At 47.9% G+C, this 23,278-nt stretch overlaps 1 protein-coding gene across 1 annotated transcript in view; it reads right to left on the reverse strand.

The window, feature by feature from the left end:
- Positions 1-1,446: 1,446 nt before the first annotated feature.
- LOC143210100 (uncharacterized) overlaps positions 1,447-23,278 on the reverse strand; it is a 36,120-nt gene continuing 14,288 nt past the window's right edge. Inside the window, exons 2-3 of the mRNA XM_076426624.1 lie at positions 3,573-3,742; positions 1,447-1,778 (exon numbers count right to left, since the gene is read on the reverse strand). Of these exons, the coding sequence (XP_076282739.1) occupies positions 1,455-1,778; positions 3,573-3,742 (494 nt within the window). The 3' untranslated portion in view covers positions 1,447-1,454. The remainder of the gene's footprint in view (positions 1,779-3,572; positions 3,743-23,278) is intronic.

Below are 23,278 nucleotides of genomic sequence, written 5' to 3' on the forward strand. Positions count from 1 at the left end.
TTAACATCGGTGAAAATTCAGACTTCCATCTATCGATTCAATAAAAACCAATGTTACATGAACAAAGAGATGTAATCTTCCAAGACCTATAGCTTGGTAGTCCGCTTCAAATTCACTGTTTACCGACAGTGTTATACAAACGGTGGATTGGTCGGTGGCGCAGGAACAATTACGAAGTCGTGTCCTCGTGCTGCCGGTCCCGTTTCGCTTCCCGAGATTCGATAAACCGAGGCACGATACCGCCGCCATATCGAACGAGAGAGACCGCCCCGGTTAATCCGTAACGATCCCCGACAAACACAATTTTTCCGCGATCGAGAACGCGCGTGACACCTCCGGAACGCTCGCAAACAGCCGGCCGGTGATTTAGGTTAATTGTATTTACAGTCGCAATCCGCAGCGCCGCCTCGATCCGAGGTAACTAACTTTCTTATTTGGTTTCTCCCGTGTCCCGAAACTCGATGTATTTATGCTATCGCCGTGATGCATCCGTTCCCGTTCGAGCTGTCAGCGATAAAAACCCGTCTCTTCTTCATTCGCCCGTTCAAACGAAATTCGAACGTGAAACGTGACAATAAATACTAACGTAGCGCGAGCTACCTTTGGTCGCGAGCACTCTTCCTATTCTCTAAACGGCTCTCCCTATCCTCAGAGCTGCGAGCACTATAAAACTTGTGCGCAACTGTTCGGGAACTTTGAAACGGTTCGAGGAAAAACTTGTAGACACGATAGACGGACGAGGGTTAGCCATTAATTCTCAAAAGACCTCTAGTGCTGCAATTGTAAGGGAGATCGGTTTAACCAGCAAACTATACCCTGAAGACACTACCAAAAACTTTTAACCCTTATCCATCCTTCATTTGTACTGCTTGATTCGTCCTCAAATAATGGTAAAAAAATCAATATGATGTCAAATAATGGTAAAAACATCAATATGATGTCAAGTAATGCTAAAAAATCAATGAATTCGCAAATAATTAATTCTGACGGATGAGAGTTGAAAGGTTGCTTGAACTACAACACAACCATTCGCGAAAAGACTCGAAGTAAACCTTTATCGAACGGTTTCAAAGTGAATCCCTACTCACAGCCCCGAACGCTTCAGCCTCCGTGTCTCATGATTCGCAACGAGTCAACGTTCCTGCAGTCCGCTAAACGAGTTCGAAAAGAAGTAGCAAAGTTCTTCAGGTTCTTCTAGCATGCTCCTCGAATCTGTTGACCCTCTAATGACGTTCTCGTCGTTAACCTCTTTCCTGCATCGCATCGGAACGAGACACTCGACCATCTTCCGAGATTGGTCGCTGATAGCCTTGAGGTTGGTAGCGAGCGTCATCGAGGTCGATTGTCCCCGGGTCCTGTAGATCACAGTCGTTCGTCCGGCTTGAGGCAACGCGGACTTCCATGGAGATCGGTGGACGCAGCGTGAACAGTCCATGATGATCCTGGGGTGGGAACTAGTAGGCGGTTGCTTGATGGTGCATCAGAGGGTTGAAGTGGTGCGGGCCCAAATGATGTGGAGGCGGCGGGCCTGGCAGAGGACTGTGTTGGGGCCCGACCGTCGGCGGCTGACAGACGTACCATTCCGTCAGCTCGGGCCCCCGGGTCGACGGATGACTCGACGCAGGGTTCGTTGCTGACGACGTTGGGACGGCCGGTGGTGGTTGAGGAGACTCCGTGTGTCCGGTCACAGACAGGCTACCCCCGCTACTGCTGCTCTCTTCACCCTCGCTCTCGTAGCCCCCTCCAATCTTGCCCTCGCCCAGGGTCATGCCGTGCACCTGGAAACAAGAGGCGGAGCCTAACGTTAGATTTTCGTTGCCTACCCTCTTGCGAACTGCTTGGGGTTGATACTGTTGGAAGCTTCGAAGGGAGGAGTTTGGGGTTGCTGGGGTGACGGGAATTTGCTTAATTATGTAGGAATTACGGAGATTGTTAGAAAAAGGGGTCCCACTTTAATCATCTAGACAGGTCTCATCGACGACGTTCCGTCGACACCAGATTTTTGACAGGCCACATCATTAACCCCTCGCTTTAACAATATTTCTATGTCCTATTAACACTTTCTACGCCCTCGAGAACATCGAAGCAGAAGAGGAGCTAACCTCCGTAGATCTTTCCGGTCTTATCCTCCCTTTCCAAGCGAACCAATACCTCGCGCGGAATGATCCACGGTGATCACGGGTCTCATGGCCGAAAACACTGTAGTGTTTGATCGTTGTAAGTTATCGCATCGGAGATCGATCAGGCATCGCGAGCAAAAAGGATCGCGTCGTCGTCGCCGCGTTGGCTGAGCCGAAGTCGCCAGGGATCACGAAGAGAGGAAGATAGTCGAGAGTGAGAGGGGGGTCTGAGGGAGGGGTGTGGATCAAGGCTCCTTGTCGTTTCCCGTCTCGGTTCCCCGTGGCCGGAGTCCTCTTCGTTCATAATTCAGTGAGCAAATCTCGACGACTGCCTTCCGCGAATCACGGGGCCCCGGCGAAAAGCGTGGAGAACCGAGGAGCCGGCTCCTATCCGAAGAACCTATCGCGCACGTATCTCGGGAGTTGGCTTTTGGACGGTTCTGCCACCCCCTAGCCCCTCCCGTCCGCTCGGTGTGCCACAGATAATTTCCTATTAAGATTCCGTGGCCGTTCGTGCATGAACCTTGCGCCAGGATACTATCCCTGGACGTCCTCTCTTCCCACAAGCCTTTTTCTCCTGCCTCTCTCTCTCGAACTCCCTCTCTGATCGACCATCTTTCAATCCCTCTTTTTTCTCTCGTGTCTACTAGCGTCTCGCCTAGCATGAAACGAAACGTGGAAACGACACACCTCGATACGTTCGATGTACGATGCTATGGAAAGAAGCGGGATAATTTCAGCCCGAAGGGGTGGAAAGAATGGGTCGCGTGAACGAGGAAAATTACTGCCATTCCGTTGAGGTAAGTCTGCCCTGGGCGTTGAAGTAATCAACATAATTGAAGCGGTGGGCAAGTGTTCGTAGGTTGTGCACACTTTTGTGCTCGAACGAAAACAACCGACACTTTCCCAGCTATAGTACGCGTGCCAGTTACTGTCTCAAACTAAGCGTAAAAAATGATACAGTTGCAGTTCTGATTGGTCGGAGCGAAATAAGCCAAATTACGTGAATACAGTGATAGAATCGGAGCACGCGATTTTCGCTATTATATTAGCTATCTTCTTTTCTCTTTTTTCTTTTCTCTTCTATCAAGTTCTCTTAAGATTGTACTTCTACCTTGCTTCAGCCAGCAATCGGTAGACAGGATAAGAAATTGGACAACGAGGAGAACATTTCTAAAACTATACATAAACTGAACTAAAGTGAAAACCTTAAAAATAAAAGTTTCAGGATGGGCTTGCATAATCGATGTGGAGACTGTCTAGAAAGATAAAATGAACTTATGAGCAATTAAAAAGTAGGGAAGAAGCTGTTGAAGCCTCCAAAACGTTTCCCCTGGTCTGTCTCATGGATCCCGAGTACAACGTGTAGGGTTGTCGATAGGATAACGAGTGAGGGAACCGGGAGATACGGGAATTGTTCGAAGCAGCTGCTGATCGTATGGTTCGACGTACCTTCATATGCTTGCGCAACGAGCTGGGGTGGGTGTAGGACTTGTCGCACCCGGAAACCCGGCAATTGTACGGCTTGTCGGACGTGTGGACGTGACTGTGCTTCTTGCGGTCGCTGCTGTTCGCGAACCGCCTCTCGCAGCCGGAGTACTCGCACTTGAACGGCTTCTCTCCTGCAGAAAGAAAAAGGGAAAAACCCGGGACGTGAATTAATGGCGTTGTAATTGAGACGTGCAATTACACGCGCGTTACACAGCGATAATTGAAAACGGTACTCCCCCTGTATCGGCTGGAGACCGATACGATGAAAACGTGGACGTTGATCTATGCCCTCTCTCTCGCCGAGCAAAACAAACAATACGCGAGACACGACGAAGCCTGTTATCGGCGCAGAAACAGCGTGGACTGCCTCGGTACGCTATGACGCGTCACATAATGGTCCAGAATTCCGTGACGCAAATTATCCGTTATTAATTTGTTTAATCGAATGTGAGGTTACCATTTATTTAGAACCAAGTACCGCAGAAAACCAAACAAATTTTTCGATCTTTAATAAAAATCGTTAATCGAGCATTAATTTAAAAAAAACATGTGTTTTTTAACATTGACGTACGTTCTTAATTTAAGAAAATCAAGGGATGGAAAATATTAAGCGGGCTTGTCAGGTCATCAGAAAGAAGAGGAGCAATTTTCTAAAAAATGGTACCTCCAAAATGGTTCTTACGATGGACATTTCGATACATAAATTGAATAAACGTCGCCATGAGAAGATTTTTTTAATGTGGGGAGGGTGAACTTGATGTTCCGGACCACCGTGCGTGGTTGCGAATGCGTAGGAGCGTTCGGGCCGCTTCCTGCCGGATGCTTTCTGCGTTTCGCAGCGTGTAATTATCGCGAAAGCGGCGATTGCGTGGCGTGGAAAGGCCGGAAAAATATTTTCCTCGGGCAGGCCGGTGGAAAAAGGACCCGCGGCGGCTATTACAATGGGCCCTCGAACGCGATTACATCGTATCGCGGACCGTTTCATCGTGATTCCCGGATATATCTTGATGAGCACCGGTGGAACATTTTCTCCGGGACTCTCCCCGTCTCCTCTATCTCACTCTCCTCGTGGCTCCTCTTCGCCTAGGGCGAGGAGCAGAGATATCGAGAGATAAGCTCCCCTGCACACGAATGGCCGCCGTCGTCGGGGCGCAACGAGACCGTGTGGCGTGACTCTTATTTATTTCCACCGGAAGTTGACTGGAATATATTTTACCGTCGGCTCACACCTCCCCACCCCTCACTCACTCTCTCTCTCTCTCTCTCTCTCTTTCTCTCTAGACACCCTTTTCCGGGACTTCCTACTGGCTCTCTTGCCGAGAAGTGCGGAGACGCGAGAAGCAGGAAGCGCAAACTTGGCGGATTTTTTATGGGGAAAATGGTGGCCAACTTCGCCCTTCTGCCTCTCTATCTTCTTCTTCTCTCGCCGTTCTCGTTCTCTTTCTCAGTCTGGTTCCTGCTATCCACCCTCGTCCGCGACCAAAAGAAAAAGGGAGCAGTTCGCGGCTCGGATACGAGATCCGCGTTAGCGGAACGTAAAAACGAGGACCAGATGGAATGGGATCTGTATGTTCGAGAGACGAGGTTTTACCACCCTCGGGATCTCGCTGCTACATTGTTTCCTTTCCCCGGAGGCTGCCACTTCGAGCACTGGGCGCGCCTGATTTGTCGTAAGTGTCTCTCCAAGAAAAATTATTTTATTCGATTCTTAATCTTTCGCGAGAGTCGTTGACGATTGATAAATCTACTCTGGATCAGAATATTATTACATGTTAAGAATCAAGGGATTACTTTTGTAGGGTAAAGTGCCCAAATATGGTATAGTCGCCTATTATGAACTACCTTGTACTATCTTCTAAACTATCTTGTAAAGGAGAGGTCGCACTCTAGTGAGAAAATCCCCAAACAATAGTTTACCATGTTTACTCAACAGTGTGCAGTGTAATCGCACCATATCTATAGATTTTAGTATCGATCCTCCGCCAGTTGTGTCTCCACGTGTCGAATATTTTTGTGGTTAGATTTTCGATTGTATTTTTTTCGGGGAAGGTAAGTGATTTTGAAATGTTTGAACATATCTGTAGTTTCAGTTTATGTATATTAATGTTTGCCAACTGTTGGGTTGGGCTGAAATTCATTTTCTCTTTGTCAGTAGCTAGTATTATCAGTCCACGTGAAGTTCCCAATATGGCACTACCCAGGGTTCCCTAATATGGATGTAGCTATGTATTGACATTCTTGGCGTGGGTGCCGAATATGGCACTAGGTGTCATATTATGGATTCAAGGTGTACCATATTAAGACCCCCTTTAGCTGTAACCTGCAAATGACGCACCACAAAAAAATATTTTTCCCAAACTGTATTAATTTTTGGACAAACTTGACCCCAGAATCTTATAGGGAAGAATGCATCTCCAACTGGTAATTTTTTGGTCGAAAAAGAACATTCTAAAATAACCAAAAATGACATCAACAAAAAGTAGTTCATATTTGGTCACTTCACCCTATTAATAATTCATCGAATAAATGACAGTGGATTCCGGTTATTTGGAATACCTTAGTGTCTAGTGATTAGGTTCCGTCCACCGAGCCTTGTCCAATATAAATGGTGGTTGGCGTAAGTGAACTCTGTACAATGATTTCACGGTATTCTTTAAGCAGCGGGGGCTGGCAGCCAAGGCGTTAAAGCGTCTCAATCCACTTAAGTCGACGAGGAAACCGTTTCAAAAGGTGCACGCTCGTTGATTTTTCTTTTCTGTGACCGACGGCCGTTAGGCGTATCTGGAGCGAGTTATTTTTTTCCGGCTCGTAAGCTGGTTTATTAATGCGATCGGCCGGGTACTGCGCCGTGGAAAAGTCGACGTCGACGCGAATAACGACAATGAAGCGTGGTAAGTTTTCGCGATCGGGCCAGTCCGGTACCGAGGCCCGACGTCGTTATTCATCTCACGTGTGAAAAGCGCGATAACATTGCCATGTTCCCGTGACGTATCACCGCGACACAGATTATATTTAAATCGCTCGGACGTGGACTGCGGGCGCTTATGGCACCGCGCCGTCGTAAGAAGGCGTCTTAAATATTTATGAACCTGGAAAGATAGCGGTTACCGCGCGCCGGTGTCGCGCCTGCTTATCTGACGTTTCACATGACTATGCTTCAAATTCTCTCGTTGGCTACCAGACCGAAGAGCTTTCGCTACTGGACAATTTGCAGTGAGCAAGTTTCATTAGCCACTTTCCTTGAAAATTAGGCACGGCTTCAACCTTTGACAGAACTCCGATACCTGCTCAGACTGAGCTAGTGCACGCTTTTGTTCGAATAGCGAACTTTGCACGAATATGCATTCTCCTTAGCGGAGCTTTTCTGCTGTGGAACGAAATTAATTTTAACTTTTCGTTACTAAAGTAGGAAATCGTAGCATCTTTACTCACACAGATAGGGTTCCATACACCTCATTTCTGTAAACCATAAAACTCTTAACAAACGCCATAAATGTTTCCTTCTATTTGGTAAACTTGTAGGTGTCTTAAATGCATCAAGATCCGCGGTCTACTAATTATTGTGGCACCTCTGTTCATTCGCTAGAAATTTATGAACTCGGGAGATTGAATAAAGATTTACAAATACTAATATCAACATTATTCCATAATAGGAATTTTAATAAATGTAGATCAAACGGTACTATTACAAAAAAACTGGTCCAACACAAATTCGTCAATAGCAAAGATAAGTAACAGAAAATTATTCCTATTAAAATGTAGATCAAACGGTATAATTCAAAATATGATCAAACCAGTGCGCCGATAGCATTAATACAGGTTTTATGAACTAATATCAACAACATGCAGCTTAAGTGTTTCTGTAGTTCGGAGGGATGTCCCTCAGGTTCTCGGGATCGGATCCTTCGTGAAACGTCTCCACCCACCGATTCGCATCTTCTCGTTGGCGAACCCTCCCCGCTGCAGCCAATTTCGCACAAGGATTCGAATAGCGAGGTGCCAACGACGCCTGGTTATCCGGTGCCGGCACAAAGGCGACACACTCTCGCACACACATAGAGTATATCTGGCGCGCGGTTCGGTCTCCTTCGACCGAAAACGGGACGATTAATAACTTTTCAAATCTGTCCCCGGCAGGGTCGTGAGCCCGCCACGGGGACCGTCTCTTCGGTAGCGAGCACGTTGGCAAATAAATAGCAGATAAATAAAAGCCTCACGTCTCTCCTACGTCCTGCGTCCTCTGTGTCCTGTGTGTCGTGCGCTGCGTCGGGGTTGCGTGTGCAGATGGCAACAATATGCCGTGAAATATTGCCCCCGACGCGCGTGTGCGAGGAAGAACGCACGCGTGTGCGTGCCCCCGGAACCCTATAGGAAGACGCACCTCGATACACGCTTGATACACTCACGAACCGAGAGCCTTCTCTCTTTACCCGTCTATCTCTCCTTTACCTGCGGGATTCTTCACCGAGGGAGACTCCACTCCGTAGAACTTCCAACCCGGCTGAAGGATTCCTGCAGAATTTTCTGGCAGTTTCTTAAAATATCACCTAAATTTAATGGTTCTTCAACATATGAACTACATCAATTGATGTATTAAAAAATGCATGATTCCTTCGAAAATATTGAAAGTGACCTTGATATGCCAACTATTTAACCATCCACAGAAAAACCATTAACATAGAATTATGAAACATTTTTCAATACCATTAATGATTCTAAAGATATTCGAGTGGTTCACTTCAAATTGGACACCCTGTATATTACTCAAACAAGAATGAAAGGACTAGTCGAAATAGCACTGGAAAATACTTCACAGATGCCTCGGAAGAATAATGAATCTGGAGCAAGAAAAATTGCACAGAACAAACAAATATTTCAAATCGAAGATTTAACTAAAGGAGGATAATTATAGAGGGAAACAGCCGAACAAGGGAAAATCAGCTTAACAAAACAGGAGGGGTAGCGCGAATCGGTTATTCTCCAGTCTCTAATCCACCTAATTTTCTTATTAGCTCCGATCTTGACCAATGACAACAATTCCGGCCGCGTCATCTTATTTCAAAGATTCCCGACACAATACGTTCATACAAATTCGAAACACAGTTGCGCGTGCGTGTTTCACTGGACGAGGTTGTGTTGGTGAAGGGACGGGAACCGCGAGAGCGCACACAAGGGGAGAACCACGGACGCGTATATAAACTCGAGATTCATGGTGCACCGGGTTGCAGCGTGGTGCAGCGAGAAAGGGAGCTCCGAAGAGCAGTTCCCGAAGGGCAGTGTAGGCACCGTGTTATGACTTTCAGAATGGGGAGGCACAATGGCCCAGATCCGCGCCGGATAAAATAGTTATTATAATCGTTTTGGCTACGGCCGGGATCGAACAGAGAGAGACAGAGAGCAGAAAGAGAGAGAAAGCACATGCGCGCGTACGCGTGCGTTTGTATCGGTATTCCATAACATGCAAAAAAAAAAACGGAAATGCATGATCAACCCCGAAACGAATATCGAAAATGAGAAAATTCAGGAAACGATTTTCAAATAAGTTTAAATAAGATTTAATACAAGTTAATATTCTTCATAAGTGTCCTGAAGAAATAAAAAATGTGAATAATTTTAAACAACTTATTATAAGACTCGATGGAAATTAACGTCTTTCATAAATGTCCTCAATGAATCAAAGTAACAATGCAGAAGATATTATTGTCTCGTGTTGTCTAATAACGATATGCACGTAGAATAAGATGCACAATTCGAGAGCTTCCGAGCAAGAGCAGCTCGCGCAGTCCAAGCTCGCCATCAACGTCTCAATTAATTACGTGCGGCTTAAGGGAGACGATTGGCTCTCATTTGCCGCGAGCGGCACGGTAATAAGGCATTGTTCGCGCAACAATGGCCCCGGCGGCAAGTGTTGATTCCCAACAAGACAATCATCGAAACAGTCGGTGTTCTCCGTTGCTCGAATTAATAGATCCTCCTCCAGATCATCTCCCGGAGGAAGAGCCGGTGAGCGAAACGCGCGTTTGAAGGAAATTCGCGCCGGGGTCCTCATACAATGTACACCCGCGGAAGATTTATTATCGATACCCGCTTCCGTCGGAGCGTGGCCTCGAGGAGCGGCGCGAACAGGCCGCGCCACGGTTCGCATCTTGAAGAGAGCTGCAGCATAAAAGCAATCTAGAATTCCATCTTTCCTTGAATGCCCCTTAGTAGGAGACTCATTGAGCCGCAGTTTTCCGAAAATCTCCGGAGTGATATATGGGCGTTCGCCATTGTGCCGGCCCCGAAGGCTCGCTCTCCCCGGTTTCCTCGGTCGAAGGATAATAGATGATTTTTCGCGACCATTATACTCGAGCAGGACACCAGGTCCCGGACCATCGGACATTGTTGCGAACCGTACCAGAAAACCGAGCTGCCCCCACTCTGCCCACCAGCTTTTTTCCACGAAGATACCCCTGCCCCCTCTATTATCGTCGAGTTCTCGTCTGGATAATTTTCTTGTTATACGTTTGGCATTAGTGAAAACCAAGAAATCATTCCTGCGTCGATCCTGGCGTCGATTTCCCCATTCTTATGGGGAGGTTTCCTCTGCACCCTCTTTGAATAAGGTCTATCCCCTCTATTGTAGCAGAACCCTTGTGTGGATGATTTTCTTGTTATACGTTTGATATTGGTTGAAACCAAGAAGTCATTCCTGTTTCTGGAAAACTGAACCACCCCTAATTTTATGGTGAATTTTCTTGCACACAGTCATCCTTGCCTCCACTCTCAACTAACTCTGACCCCTTCTACCTCGTAGGCCTCCCACGTGGATCGCTTTCTTATTGTGCGTTCGATAGTTGTGAAACAGGAGAAAATCATCCTCATGTTGATTTTCTCATTGATTTCGAAAAGGGAAATACCCCCACCTTTCTAATGGATGTTCTTGTACCCTTGTCCCCTCTCTGAACCAGGCCCCCTATTATGTAGGTGCTTTCGTGTGGATAATTTTCTTGTTACACGATCGACATTAGTGAAAACCGAGAAATCATCCCCGAGTCGATCTTCGGCGTCGCTCCCGGCCTGTAGCGCGATAAGATCCGAAAATGTTGCCGCAGATCGATCTTTGCACGGATTAGGACTCCGAGATATTGGATCTAGATAAAGACCCTCGGGAGGCTCGCGTTTTGTAAATTGATTGCACCGTGCCCTCTCTCTCTCTCTCTTCTTCTCTTTCACTTCTTTCTCTCTTTCCCTCTCAGCGTCCGCCTCCGACGTGATTTTTGTCCCCGAGTGGCAAAAGTCGAGATCCAGACGCTGATAGAGGGAAAGAGAGAGAGAGGGGTCTCTCGTGAGATCGGACAATCGCCGGTTATGATCGATGAGCTTTCCGTAGCGGGATAAAAGTGGGATCGAAACGTGAACGTCGCGATTTAATGAAAGCTGCACGAGCACATCGGACGCTGTGCGGGCCCCTCGGGAATTAGAATCGGGCCCCGGCGGCCGGCAGATCGTGATTGGATAATCATCGCCTGCCCGAAAATGGAAGTGTCTGCTACGCGCAATTCATTGCGTCACGACTCTTTCGCCTTTTGTAATCGCACTATCCCGCTCGCCTTACCTACACTCTGCACACTGTATACATTCTGTAGACACTTCTGTAAGTATACTCTTCTGGGTACCTGGAGAATCGTGACTTCAATTTTCAAGGACGATTTTTAACGATTCTTACCGATCAATTAATTTTATCTCATCTCGGCACCCTCACGTCTATCAATGTAGTGCGGATTTTATGCATTTGCAAAAGCGATCTGGTGAAATACAAAACTGTCAAGGTATTAGAATTTATTAAAAGAGAAAATACATTCTATCTATCCTTGATGTTCATCTGAAGTGCAGAGGTTAGTTCGTAGAATTGAAAGTTCTGTGTATTTGTACTTTGTTAAACAACTTGCATGCAATAACCAGACTGAAAATACAGTAAAAAATGCTATTGTATTAGTGTCGACTGATTAAACTCATTGTGAAACGAAGTCAACGTGTATGCAGCTCCTGCACCTCGCAACTAAGGGAGACAATTTTTCGCATAGAAATCCGGTAACAAAGTAAGAATTCAGAGTACTGAACAAGAAAAAGTAAAACACCGCGGTTATTTATTGCAAGTCGGACTTCCCAGTAGCGTAGTCGGAGGAATTCATCCCGTGAATTATTTTCGCCTCTGCTGCTATTTTCACTGGCCAGAAAATTCCGTGGAAAGTATACAGAATGGACGGGTCAGACGAAAGTTTACACGAGTGTCTGGCAAAACCGCGTGAACCTGCGCCGGACAAAGCCTCGGAATCAAGGATGATCGGGGCTGGAAACGCTTCCGCAGCGATGGCTTTCAAAACGAGGAGACGAAAGTCCCATGGTGGCGGAAAACTCGCTGAGGAAAAAGTCGAGGAAGCAGGGGAAAAAGCAACAACCACCGCCCCGGCAGAAGGGAAAGAAAAAAAGAACCGCAAATCCGTGGGTAAACGTAACTACCGGTTGATGCGCCGATCATTCTGCCATGTTGGCTCCGAAAGGGAGAGCGCCATCGGCAGATGTTTCCTTTCCCGTGGTAATTCGAGTGTTTGTCCGTTCCTCCCATCGGTTCGTCTCGTTCCATTCTATACGATGCTGCGCGGTATCCTGGCCACGTACCAGCCTCTCGCGATGATATATCCTCGATCTCCATTGGAAAGTCAGACGGGATCCACGGGATCTTGTCGAGATAAGACAAAAGGATGGCACGAACGAAACCACGGCGAGATCGGGGCGGATCCTTTTGTTCGATCGATCTATGAAAGCCTTTGGAAAATCGCGCTAGGATCTGGATCTCGATCCCATCGAGATACCGGCGAGATGTTCCCCGTGTAACTACCTCGAAGGGCGCGGTAACTCTCGAACGGCGAAGGATCGATCACGACGGAGGATGCACGTTGGGAACTTTCGGTTTATCGGGTTGGTGGAAAGTCAACTCTGTCTTTGACATAAGGCGAGGTTCGTTTCTGACGACTGTTCCTCGTGATAGTTCCACTTCCTTCTTCCTGAAGGTTCTAAGTAAGTTTTTGTTGAGAACAACGTCACTGATGTTGGATCGTTAATTAAGGATTGAAAAGCTTGTAGAACAATGGTATATAACCCCTCTGCAAAAAAGCAATCGCTCAATGCAGTCTCCTAGTGCTCCACGTCGTCGTCCATCCAGTCGGTTGTTCCGAAAAATCGCGAAGGTATCTTGATTCTCAAAAATTCGGTAGCCCAGTGTCCTGCACGTAGGTGCAGTTTAGAGTCGTATATCCTTGCCCGTTATCCGAGTCGGGATGCTACCGTTGCGGCCACTCTCTCGCCCAGGACTCGTCCAGAGAGCCTCTCCCTTTCTCTCTCTTTCCTCCATAGCCGTCTCTCTCTGGCACGTCGGTTTACACGACGTTTATACGTGTTTATGTAAACTCCGGCCACGGAGCACACGTGTTGCTGCTGCGGTTGCTGCTGTCGCTGGCAACTAATCTTCCCTTTCCAGCTGTTCCTCTTTCTCTATCGTTCTTCGAAGCTCTGTTCTCCGTCTCGGTTCCACCAGCAGCGCCGAGTCAGATCAAACTCGGAGATTTTCAGAAACTGCCGGCATAAAAGATAGGGGCGCCATGGGCACGGTATGCCGCTGCCCATCTAGAGTTACCAGGGTCGGGGTACCAGAGTCCTCCTCCCGTTTCGGCCGCGTGAAAACAGAAAACCCTCCGAAGGGGGGAACTTCGGGTCTTCGTCGTTTCGGTCCTCGGGGATCCGAGATGATTGCACGGAAATTGATACTTCGATCGGAATTTCGGGTCAATGGAGAATGCCACCAGCCCTGTGGCATTAACGAACTTAGCTTCCCGGAAACTCATCGCAATCTTGTTTCGGGGCGTACGGGAACTCTCAAGGCTCATACTTCGGTCATTAATTTCTTCATTCTTATCATAAGGAATACTTTAATGGTCGAAATAAATGTTTCCCACATTTTAATCTATATAAATGAAACTGATCAAACGTAAAAAGAGTTACTGCTTATCCCCTAACTGTATTACCTTCTCATCCTAAATTGAAATTGAAGATAGAGGTTGAAGAGAAAAAGCGTTACTTGTCGTGCTCGCTACCGGTACGGCCCTGAGGGTCTCCCCGTATGCAAAGTCGCTCGTTATTTATTCGTGGAAGGTGGCATTTTTTTGGACACTGACCCGCGCGTATATAGTTGTCACGGCGCCGGGTATCTTTGCACCGATCTACCATAATTGAATGTCCCCGCGGCGCAAGGGGCACCGTGGTCACCCTCTTCCCTCCGCCAGTCCAGAGGAAGGAGAAGAAGAAGAAGACGAAGAAGAAGAAAGAGTTTCTCGCGGGATGGAAACCGAGAAGTTTGTCGTCGAGCACACGTATCGATCCCTTGTGGCCACTCGTCAGAGAATGGCGTCCGAATATCTGCGGCCATGCTGGCCCCGTCCGACACCCTTGCGTGTCCCTCGTATCGGATGGATTCATCTAACCGTGGATCCGATGGTAAACGGTTTGTGAGCGAGTCGAACGCCAATATCGAAGCGTGCCCCTCGACGCGCAGGTACACAAACAGCGCCGGGCAAGCAAAGCAGAACGGAGTCGGAGCAAAAGCGGAGTGAAGCAGAGAGGAGCGCCGAGGAGCAACGTTCTCGAGGGCTCTCGAAGGCCTTATTCAGGGGCAGAGAGTATTAGGTGCCGCGCCGCGCCCTTATCCCCCATTCAAGGGCCACTGAAAGTCTCGTCAACTTTTGCACGGGCCACAGAGAAAACAGCAAACAGATTTCGCCGGACCCAGATCTCCCCTCTCTCTCTTTCTCACTCTCCTCTTCTCTCCATCAAACTTGAAGAGAAACGAAAGAGGGTTGCGGCCGCTTTGTCGCATCTTTGTGCACCGGTGCTAAACGGCAGAAGAGCTAGCGAGCAGGACACCAGCCAGAGGAAGATAGGCTCGCTTGTTAGGCCGTCCATTGTCCGGCTCGAGGATTTTTCCGAAAGGAACTTTTCGTTTTCGATTCGTGTCGGCGAAAACGTGGACTTTTCACTGGTTGGAGGATGCAGAGAAAGAGAGAAAGAGGAAGAGAGAGAGAGAGAGAGAGAGAGAGCGAGCAAGGCGAATAAGAGCGAGAGGATAAGGGGGAGTAATCGGTCAAAGAAAACGTCCGCAGATTAGCATTTCAGGTTTTGAGAACCGGAACGAATTGTGTTTCGAGTGTCGGCGCACACCGCGCGCGAGTACACGGCTACTTAGGCGCTCTTCTGTCGCTCTCGGGCCCTCGACAGCCTTCGTTTACAAGGGCCTTGTGTGTTGCTGCCCTCTTTGTGTTACGTTGCGGGCCTCGTGTCGCCGCTGTCTCGCTTCTCAGACTCCTGTCGCCGCTGAATTTTCACACGAACCGCGGACACCGATCCACCCAAACTCTGTCCACGGTAACCTCGTGCTTCGACCAATTTGCGCATCCCCCACCACTGCCTACCGATCTGACGCATCCGATTAGTCGTCACGCTATCCCTATCGGTCTCCAACCGAGTAACGGCGCAGCCCAAACGTAACGCGTCATTGACGACAACGTAAACAGTGGAAAGCGTTAACTGGGGTTCCGATATTGTATCACCTCCTCAGGTCCACGGTTGCCACAGAAAGTCTGTACGCTCCCTCTCTACCATCAGATTCCTCTCTTGCGACTCTCGGTATGAAGAGAATGTTACAGCGGTTTTAGTGCATTAGATCCACAGTTAGTGGCAGAGGGCTGAAGCATTTAGCGACATATACACATTTACACACCGTCCGGCAACCCTGCTTGCGGTGGACAAAGTGTCTCCTCCTCCTCCGTTGAGGAATTTCGAGGTCGAGGGAGTCGATACTCGCGAAAAAGTTCGCACCCCGAAGACCCGAGAGCCACTCGGCAAACTTTCCTCCGATTCCCCGGGGAACGAGTAACCTCGCAGCCGTCAAGAAGGAAGTTCGTGATTTACGTGCGGCCGGGATTAAGCGACGGGGAAAGCTTCTCGCGGGTACTTCACCGTGTGTAAAGACCGTCGAGGGGAGGGGCCTAACGAGAGCAGAAGGGTAGGGGAAGATACATCGCGCAGCCCTCGGCACGACGCTTTATCGAACATTCCCCGGCAAGCGATGCGAACGTTCCTTTCTTCGACGCGACGCTTACACGTCCGACAGGATTAAACCTTCTTAAGAGACGGAAGACAGTGACCGGGACCTGCTGCCTGGCACGATGGCAACAGACCACGATGCCCGGGTGGGCGATAATTCAGAATCGTTTTAAATCATGCTTACCGCCTCGTCCGAGAGATACAAGACGCGCGGATCTTTCACGCTGGCGTCGTCGCTGGAATTTCAGTCCTTCGGCGATTTTTTCAATTGCATTTTGGTGTTTATTCCTGTCGATCCTTTACTTTTAGGTACTTTGCTGTCAGCTTCATCCGACGTGCGTGCTTCAGCAATTTATTATTGCTGGATAAAATGCTGTTTCACTGAGTTACGTTTAGCAAGAAATTCCATTAGCCTTATACTTGATAAAACATTTTGTATTCAGAGATTACTGAAAAGTAATAGTGAGATGCTAAAATGTGTAATCCTATATACAAGAGGTTAAAATCGTTTTACGATTTTACTGCGAAAGTAAAGCAACGTGATGAATGTGCCTGATCTATTCGAAACAATGCAGCCAGCGAGCCGTAGCGCCGAATTAAACGCACTTTAGTCACGGTTAATTTGGTTAGCCGACGTTTAGTCATTAATAGATGCTGGCGCAAGATCGATCGGTATTTATTGACGGCGGATGATTCGACGGTTTCGACGCAGTCAGGCCGGCCTGGAGGATTGTCGACGGACTGTCGACGTTCTCCCAGCTCTCCTTTTCTCTCTTTCTCTCGTACCTTCGATCGCGAGAAAGTCCGGAGGAGAGCCCTCCACCCCAGATTGACGTGGCACTCCGGCTCGTTTTCGTGTGTGGGCCAGTTTTCGGCTTATTAGTGAACAGGCCCCGACCAGCTCTAGCGATTAGACACAGGGCGTGGCGAAAAGATTGCTAAATCAGATCGCGTTCCAGGTCTAAGACTCGCTACGCAGCGCGTTATCCTACTAGCTATTAAGCAGACTCGCCTCGACACTCGTCTGTCGATCGATCCTCGTTCTAATCGTCCTCGCGACTCGCAACCGGTATCCTTTAGCCTTTTAATTAAGATGTAATCGGGCTCGAATGGCGTTCCATCGGCCGACGATACAAACTCGCCCCGGAGCGAGAGATACCAGCCTATCCGGAGTCCAATGGATCCGATAATCATCCGGAAGCAATTATTCTTGTGTGTACCGAGTGTTAATTGGAACGGTCATGGATTTTCTCGCTGGATCTCGCTTGTTGGCGCTCGGAAACGATCTGTTCTTATTTATTCACGTGTAGAATTCCTCTCTTCCACATTAATCCTCTTTTGATTCCTTTATTATAGGAAGGCACACTGCATGATCGTTGTAAGATTGTTACTACTGTTCTATTTTCTATTGTGTCGATTGAGCACAAGATTTTGAAGCGAAGAATTAGTATTATACCCGTAGTTTAGGATAAAAAGTTATTGAACCCACGAACAAACACATACCAAAATCGCGGTGCTAACTTTCTCAACGTCCTGACACCAACGCAAACAGAAGAAAAAACCTCGGGGCGAATCGCGGTCGTTGAGGGTGAGAGGCACGGGCCCCAAAAAAGGGGTCCAATCGTCGGCTGCAGTGGAGGGGGAGGGGACGATGGGGCCCGCCGCGTGGTGGGGGAGAACATAATGTTTCCCACAGCGCGAGGAGTTGTATATTTTACGATATGGCGAGCAATTTGACATCTCGCGCGAGGCATAACTCACGGCCGTGTGCGCGGCCTGGCCTTCGCCACCCCCTGCCTCCGCAATGATAGGGCAGTGTGCGTGCATCGACGCAAGCCTGAACACGCGAGAACGCATGAAGGATAGCTGGTGAACGCGTGCACAACTGCACCGCAGCCGGACAGGTACCCGCTCGCGCGCGTCCGACCGCATCGAAACCATTAGAGGCCGGGATTCTTCGTAAATATAACGCGGATGGCCGCGATTCATTTCTTTCTCACCCCGTACACGCCTTCGCGTTGTACCCCTTTTGCTCCCTTTTGCCCTCTTTTGTCAGCCTTTCGTCAATCCGGGCCCTTTAATAATGGAGGCTCTGTTTTCCTTGAATTTAATGTCGCATCAATAATAAAATAATTAGCGACAATCTATGGTATATTGACAACTAAAAGTCGATTCTACAATTGATGCCAGAAGTTAAAAATCCCGAACCGAAAGGAAAGTGTTCCGAACAGGTGAACAAGTCAAGGAGCTACGGATTAATTGGAAAAGAAACACGGAAGTTTCCCAACACCATCCCCCAACAGGCTTTCCATTTATTCGCGTCCATTCGACACGAGCCTCGCCATCGTTGATACGCGGTTGGCGTGCTTGCACGTCGTTTCATGGTGGGATTTTATTCACCGAGACTTTTCGCTCCCCAACTTCCTGATAGTGTCTTTAAGTGTTTTTGCGATCCCGAATGATTGATGCTTCCGTGATCCTGGGCATGGAAAGTTGTTCTTTATTTTCCTGTATATACTAACCGCCCCGGAATAACAATAACAATTCGGGTTTATTGCTCACGCGAGACCGTTAAGACCACCGCGGAAAAATGACAGCAATTACTTAATAGATCGAAAACTGAGATGTTGAGATTTATGATTACAGTAGAACCTCGGTTATCCGAACTCGTCAGGGAAACATGGCTGTTCGAATATTAGAACAGCAATTCGATATAAAGACTTCAAACATCGGAGGTGTGGATAATCGAGAAGTCGTGCTGTGATTGTACAGTCCTGTTACAGTTCGCAGACCGTTTAGCGCACTATATCAAAAATGAATTTGACAGGGCATAGTCCTGCACAGATTGGAACGATTGCGTGGGACATTAAAAATCTGGCAAAATAGGAACGAGCCTTCCTTTCCCTCAGGACTCGGCCAGGACGCTCGGCATGGCCTCCCATGCTCGTGTCTTTCACAATTCCCCCGCGAGTTTCGCACGAACCAGCTGTAACTTGGTCGTCCGGGCGAGGCATCCTAATTAGCGGCGAACAATACGCAATCTGCGGCATCTATACGCACCCGTCGACTGATTCCTGCGCTTTGCTAACAACCCATTCTACTCATTGTACGCCGGCGTGCTATAAATCCTGGCAACGCTAACGCTAACGCGCTCGCCGGTGTTCAAAACACGTGTACGATCTCGCTCTCGATCCTAATCTCCCTGCTTGACACCGTGTTTTCCGGATCTTTGACTTCCGAAACGGTCCGAAGATTTCCCAAAACTTCTATGGCTCCCCATCGATTCGGGAAGGTTGCGCAACTTTTTCGACGACGAGTCCTTCGTCGAGGATTCGTGTCGGGATCCGGTACGAGAAAATTATAATGCCGGTCCCTGATAATTTCTCTGTCTAAAGCCACACGGGCGTCGGGTTACGAAATTAAATTAGAATACCGAGAGCCAGGGCAGAGTTCTGACGTCCCGGTATTCCTATGGTTTTTGACGAGACCCTCAGGTCAGTCCTCTCTCTCCCAGGAGATCCCATGGGACGAGAGGCCCCGTTTACAGAAGGAGCCGCGCTCGAGTTTCTTCTTCGATTCTGCAGATATAGGGACCCGGTTCGATCCGGTCGCGAAATTAATTAAACGGCGAGCCCGCCGGACGACAAATTATGCCCGGCGTCGACTACTTACATAATTGATCCAGCCACCGGCCATAATTCGTCCCCGCCGCGATCTAGATAAGCGTGTTCTTTACGAACTAGATTCGTGGCATTCCTCGGATTCCTGCCCTTCTCGATATTCGTGGTATTCCTGCCCCGAACGGTCCCCCGGGAATTATTCCTGTTCCACCGTGGCCCTCGAAGGTAATGCTCGCTACACTGTTGCACAGTGGCCTCGGGAATTTTAGTGGAATTGACCGTCGTCGTAATGCGTCAGCCCTAATGCACTCGTCTCTAGAGTCGAGCAAGCAAAAATTATTTGCTTCGCTTGTAACAAGCAGGAGCCAAATAGTAGTTTCATTCTACCCATTATAATTTTAATGAGCCAAATTTTGTATATTATTGTTCAAATTCTTGTAATCTGTGTACTGCTTTAAATGGCATCTGCTCGTTTTTGTCATAAATGCATAAATTCCCCAGTCAACATGTTTGTCAATTCTTGTGTTTCTTACAAAAATACCAAAAATTTTTATGTACAATATTTTTATCGATGTCTTGAAAATTTCTTAAATTCCACTAACCAATTTCAGTAAAAAAGTTACAAAATGCGCAGTCTACTGATCATCGACTTATTAACACAGTCTAGTTACATGGATCTCAATCTTTTGTGTCGTATGTATGTTTTTTCAGAGCTTTATAAAAATGAACACTATACACTGAACCCAGTCGATAAATCGTCCCGAATTTTTGTACGCAGACAACCAGCGAACCTAACACATAGGCCATCTTGAATTTCACCGTTTTCCAGGGGACCCCGATAAATCGGTGCAAACGATTGGTTAAATGTGTCGCGTGGAGATCCGTGCGAGAGCACAATGGAGGATCGAGGCAGGGAAAGGTCCCACGATCGTCAGAAACAGTGCCAAAAGTCACAGGAGAGAGGACGAGAGAAGAAGCGAGGAGAGAAGGAGAGGTACCTACACGTGAAATCGTCCCTGCGTGCGCCTGCCACTAACGACCTATGTAAATGTTCTATCTGTTATCCTTGTCCCTTATCATTTTATCCTCCTCCGCCAGCGATTCCAAACGCGGAGGAAAAGAGGGAGGAGGGTCCCGGAGAAAGAAGAGAGAGAGAGAGAGAGAGAGGCTGGAAAAGGAGAGAGAGGAGGAGAGAAGAGGGTCCAGCATTCCAGAGCCCGGTCTCGACCCGCGACCCTCGCCCCCTAAATCATCCACCGCAGCTAGGCCGCAATTCCGTTTTGTTTTCTCTGCTCTCCTCCTCGTTCCTCCTTCTTCCCTTCCTCTCTTTCTTTCTCTCGGTGCCCACTCCCTGCACACGCTCTCGTCATCTCCTTTTTTATTTATTTCTCCCCCTTTTTCGACCTTCCCTACCAGACTACGGAGACAACCGCCCGAACTCTTCTTGTTCGTCTTGCTCTTCTCCTTCTTCTTCTACTTGACCGTCTCCCAGAGATTTGACGAACGGAACACACTGTGGGAAAAAGGCGCGCGCGCGCCGGCCCAGTGACAAACCTCCACCGATCCCAACAACATAGTAGATACGACCTCTTGACACCATCGACACGGTCTCTTGACGAGTCGGGGGACGCGTCGATGTCTTCCCGAACAGGATCGATAACCGTGTGCGACCGTGAAACCGAAGAAAGCTCCACCGGAGAAACCTCGATAGGCGGAGCGGCGAGCCGCCTTTCGAGAGCGAAACGATCCACCTACTCGGTTCCCACAGGGACACGAGCGACATGCTCCGATTTCAAGGTGTCCGAGGGTGCCGAACTCCGCAGTGCCTTCACACGTTCCCAAATTGACTAACTTCAATATTTCCATTGTACATGATAAGCTTGCTTTTATAATAAAAGTAGTTCGCAGCGATTACAATGAACAGGGATCGAGTAGAAATTTTATTTTTCGTTTAATAATTTTAATTAGCTAGGACTCATACATTGGTAGTCTTTAGTTCGAAATTATCAAGTTTAGAATTAACAAGTGCAACCAACTGTTTTTCGTAACTACGCCTGATCTAGGATCAACGTCCCGCTATAAACGTATAATCCTGCAAGAAAATTTTTGTTCCTCAAAATACTGAGACACATTCCATTTCAAGGTGTCTTCACACGTTCCCTTTACTAACTTCGAATGGATAAATGCAGCGACAAAAGAAAAGGAACGCTGAAAGAAAGAACGCGGAAGCTGGGTGTTCTGTAAACGATACGCCTATTCGGGGAATAGTAGAAAAGTTCCCGCGAACTAGATGATCCGGATATATCTGATGTCTCGAGGCATTGAGGTGCGCGCGAAAAGAAGCGCGTGGTCCAACGAGGCTTCCCCGCCCCTAGGGGCAAGTGGAATCTTTCTATCTTTCTTCTCTCTGCCCTCCCCTCATCGCTTGTCCCCCATCGATGCTACTGGCATTTAAACCGCTCGAAAGTATAGTGTTACGGACACTCGATATTTTCTCGATGATCGTCATTGTGTGCCGCGCGGACATCTTTAGCGCCGGACATCTTTACGTGCCGGGTACGTACCGCGTCGAGTACCACGTGATTTACCCCGTCTTCGGTTACCCTCATTGTTGGCGGACTCGAATAAATTCGTCCTAGCGAAAGCTTCTTCGCGAATGATGCTTTCGATTGATCCTGGATCTCAGTGGATTCGCCATGCGCCAGTGTGAACAGTCGAGGATCTGTTTGGCGAATCGGTGGGAAGCTTGATGTTATCGATATCTCGTTACCTGTATTCTTGCTATTTTCAGATCAATTGTGAGACGTGCGATTTTAGGGTGCATTATTCGAGCGAAGGGGTGCTTTGACGTTTTGACATCTGGATGGCGGAGTCAGGGGTAGATAGGTTTCGGATGCAGATTCTTCTGTTCTGAATTTTATAGAATGCTAGAGAACCTTCGTGGAACTTTCTATGAAGGTGAAATACCAAGCTGAACAATCGAACTTTCTATGTGTGATTCGAATTTTTATGCATTTATTCTTTGCGAAAGATGCCAGTGAGTAGAATAGCAATTATTACAGTCTAGTAATAAGTAATAGTATAAGTAACAGAGAGAGGGGCCTATTTTGGCAACTCATCCTTGTTGTTCAACTCTATTTGAGGATATAATTCGATCATTATTTTTAGTAATCCAAGAAACAATTGGAGACTTAGAAATGTTCCTGTGCAAATCAAACTTGAAATAACTCTCTGTTCTTTTCCACACGCAGAAAGAGAGAGAGAGAGAGAGGGGTTGGTTCTCGCGCAAAGTATTTAAATCTGGTTTCGTCCGTCGGCTTTCTAGCCGGGACTGTAGCGAAGCAAATTCCTGACGGTTTAAACTGCCGGAGAAAAATATCACGTGTTAACGGAAGCGGGCCGGCGATTATCGGCGACCCGTGGCGGGCAGAGCTTTTTTCGAGTACGGCAACGCTCCAGCCGCAAACAGAATAACACACGGTCACTTAGCAGCGTTTAATTCTCTCGCTACTATTTCCCTCGGTGCCATAATCCATGAGCGTCGATCGGAATCGGCGTAGGTACAGGAAAAAGCTCGAGGCTCGGCGCGGCGAAGTCCCGGGGAGTTATTTTCTTGTCGAACGGCCCATCCCGAGGAGGATAACCAGAAATGTTTGATTTCTTTTTCCAATCCCCCGGCTCCGCGCCTTGTCTTTGTTCCTCGGACCGTCTTCGTTGCACCTACGCATTTACGTCAGCGACAGAGAACCATCGCCAGTGATAACAGATTACAACCCGCTCTGACAGATTTAATCCACTTTTCAGGGAAACTCGAGAGAGAGCCGGTCTCTCGACATGGTAAAATAATACTTCCTTCCGCTGTAAAGATCTCTGATCATTCACAGATCCTCCTACGGCCGCTGCTGCGTC

The sequence above is a fragment of the Lasioglossum baleicum genome, chromosome 6 (genome assembly GCF_051020765.1).
Source record: "Lasioglossum baleicum chromosome 6, iyLasBale1, whole genome shotgun sequence".
In the NCBI taxonomy this organism is placed as follows: domain Eukaryota; kingdom Metazoa; phylum Arthropoda; class Insecta; order Hymenoptera; family Halictidae; genus Lasioglossum; species Lasioglossum baleicum.